This window comes from Calidris pugnax, unplaced genomic scaffold (assembly GCF_001431845.1).
Source record: "Calidris pugnax isolate Ruff unplaced genomic scaffold, ASM143184v1 scaffold755, whole genome shotgun sequence".
NCBI lineage: Eukaryota > Metazoa > Chordata > Aves > Charadriiformes > Scolopacidae > Calidris > Calidris pugnax.
In genome coordinates, this window is record NW_015091416.1 from 1,040 (window position 1) to 3,394 (window position 2,355).

General features: G+C 61.2%; 1 protein-coding gene across 1 annotated transcript in view; it reads left to right on the forward strand.

Annotated features, from left to right (window-relative positions):
- LOC106899619 (Schwann cell myelin protein-like) overlaps positions 1 to 1,890 on the forward strand; it is a 2,923-nt gene extending 1,033 nt beyond the window's left edge. Inside the window, exons 2-3 of the mRNA XM_014961501.1 lie at positions 188 to 556; positions 1,532 to 1,890. Of these exons, the coding sequence (XP_014816987.1) occupies positions 188 to 556; positions 1,532 to 1,875 (713 nt within the window). The 3' untranslated portion in view covers positions 1,876 to 1,890. The remainder of the gene's footprint in view (positions 1 to 187; positions 557 to 1,531) is intronic.
- Positions 1,891 to 2,355: the final 465 nt, after the last annotated feature.

Consider the following 2,355-nt stretch of genomic DNA (forward strand, 5'->3'; position numbering starts at 1 on the left):
CTAGCCCCAGTAGCCCCAGACCCCCTTTACTAGCCCCAAACCCCCTTTAGTAGCCCCAAATCTCCATCAGTAGCCCCAAACCCCCCTTACTAGCCCAAATCCCCCCAACCCCTGTTACTAGCCCCACTAGCCCCCACTCCCCTTTACTAGCCCCCACCCCCCTTTACTAGCCCACTCGCCCCCGCAGGCACTCGAGGTGGCCCGTGGGCCGCTTGGATGCCCCCGGAAGTCGCCGGCCTCTCGGGGACGTGCGTGGCCATCACTTGCCGCTTTGGCTACCCGGAGGAACTTCGCCCGGCCACCGTCCACGGGTTGTGGTATTTCGGGAGCCCTTATCCCAAAAATTACCCCCCCGTGGTAGCCCGTTCGCGGGGGGGGGTAGTCCACGAAAGTTTTACCGGCCGGGCTAGTTTAACGGGAGATCCGTTTGCCCGCGACTGTTCCCTCCTTTTGGGCAACCTCAGCCCGGAATTGGCCGGCAAATATTATTTTCGGGGCGATTTAGGGGGTTACAACCAGTACAGCTTCTCCGAGCACGCCGTCCTCAGGGTGCTGGGTGAGTTTTTTGGGGGGGAATTTGGTAGCCACCAACCCAAATTTGGTAGCCCTAAAGGGTTGGGTGGCCATTTTAGGGGTCCTGGAGGTCTGGATCCCCCAATTTAGGGGTCCCAGGGTCCCTTTTGGGGAGGGGGTTCCGATTTGGGGGTCCTGGGTGGTTTCGGGGAGGGGGGTTTGGGTGGCCCAGACCCAAATTTGGTAGCCACCACCCCCAATTTGGTAGCCCTAAAGGGTTGGGTAGCCATTTTAGGGGTCCTGGAGGTCTGGGTCCCCCAATTTAGGGGTCCCAGGGTCCCTTTGGGGAGGGGGTTCCAATTTGGGGGTCCTGGGTGGCTTTGGAGGAGGGGATTTTGGTGGCCACCACCCCAAATTTGGTAGCCCGGGGGGCTAGGTGGCCATTTTAGGGGTCCTGGGTGCTGGGGTTCGCCCATTTTAGGGGTCTCAGGGTCGCCGTGGGGAGGGGGTTCCAATTTGGGGGTCCTGGGTGGTTTCGGGGAGGGGGATTTGGGTGGCCCAGACCCAAATTTGGTAGCCACCACCCCCAATTTGGTAGCCCTAAAGGGTTGGATTGCCATTTTAGGGGTCCTGGAGGTCTGGATCCCCCCATTTAGGGGTCCCAGGGTCCCTTTTGGGGAGGGGGTCTCCAATTTGGGGGTCCTGGGTGCCTTTGGGGGAGAGTGATTTGGGTAGCCACCACCCCCAATTTGGTAGCCCTGGGGGGCTGGGTTGCCATTTTAGGGGTCCCAGGGTGCCCTTTGGGGAGGGGGGTCCCCAATTTGGGGGTCCCAGAAGCCTGGGGTCCCCTTTTTGGGGCTCCCAGAGGCCTGAATCCTTTCGGGTAGGGTCCCCCCTTTGGGTGGAGGATCCTCTTGGGGAGAGAATCCCCTTTTTTGGGGGTTCCCCAAACCCTTTTCTCTTCTTCTTCCTTCTTCCCTCACCCGCCATTTTCTCTCTCCTTCCCCTTCCACCTCAGAGGAACCGGAGTTGGAAATTCCCCCCGAAATGGTGGCGGGGACGGAGGTGGAACTTCGGTGCCGGGTCCCCGATAATTGTCCCCACCTGCGCCCCCAAATCGAGTGGGAAGGGACGGAAGAACTCCCCGAAATTTCCCAAAAAGAAACCCGCCAAGACCAGGCCGGAGACGCCTCCATCTTGGCCTCCCTCAAGTTTAGGCCTCGGCGGGAAGATGGAGGCCGCCGCTTGGCCTGCAAAGTGGCCTTCGCCAACACCAGCCTGGCCTTCCAGGCCTCCTTGGCCCTCGACGTCCAGTGTGAGCCCTTAAATTGGGGGAAAAAACCCCCAAAAAAGGGCCCTTAAAAATTTTTTGGGGGCGGGGGGGGCCCTCCCAAGTTGGGCCGCTCGACCCCAAAAATCTGGGGGGACGCCATTTTGTTGCCCTCCCACCCTCAACCCTTCGTCTCCGTCAAGGCCTGAGGGCTCTTGTTTGGGTGCCCCCCCAAAAGCCTGGGTGCCCTCCAAAATCCTGGGTGCCCTCCAAAATCCTGGGTGCCCCCCAAACTCTGCCTGGGTGCCCCCCAAAAGCCTGGGTGCCCCCCAAACTCTTGGATCCCTCCATTTTGGGTCCCCCCAAACTCCTGGGTGCCCCCCCAAAAGCCTGGGTGCCCCCCCAAAAGCCTGGGTGCCCCCCAAAATGCCTGGGTCCCTTTCAGGGGGGGGTTGAGGGGGTGGAAAAAGGGGGTGCCCAGACCCTTGGGTCCCCCCAAAACGCCTGGGTCCCTTTTGGGGGGGGTCGAGGGCGTGGAAAAAGGGGGTGCCCGGACTCCTGGACCCCCCCCC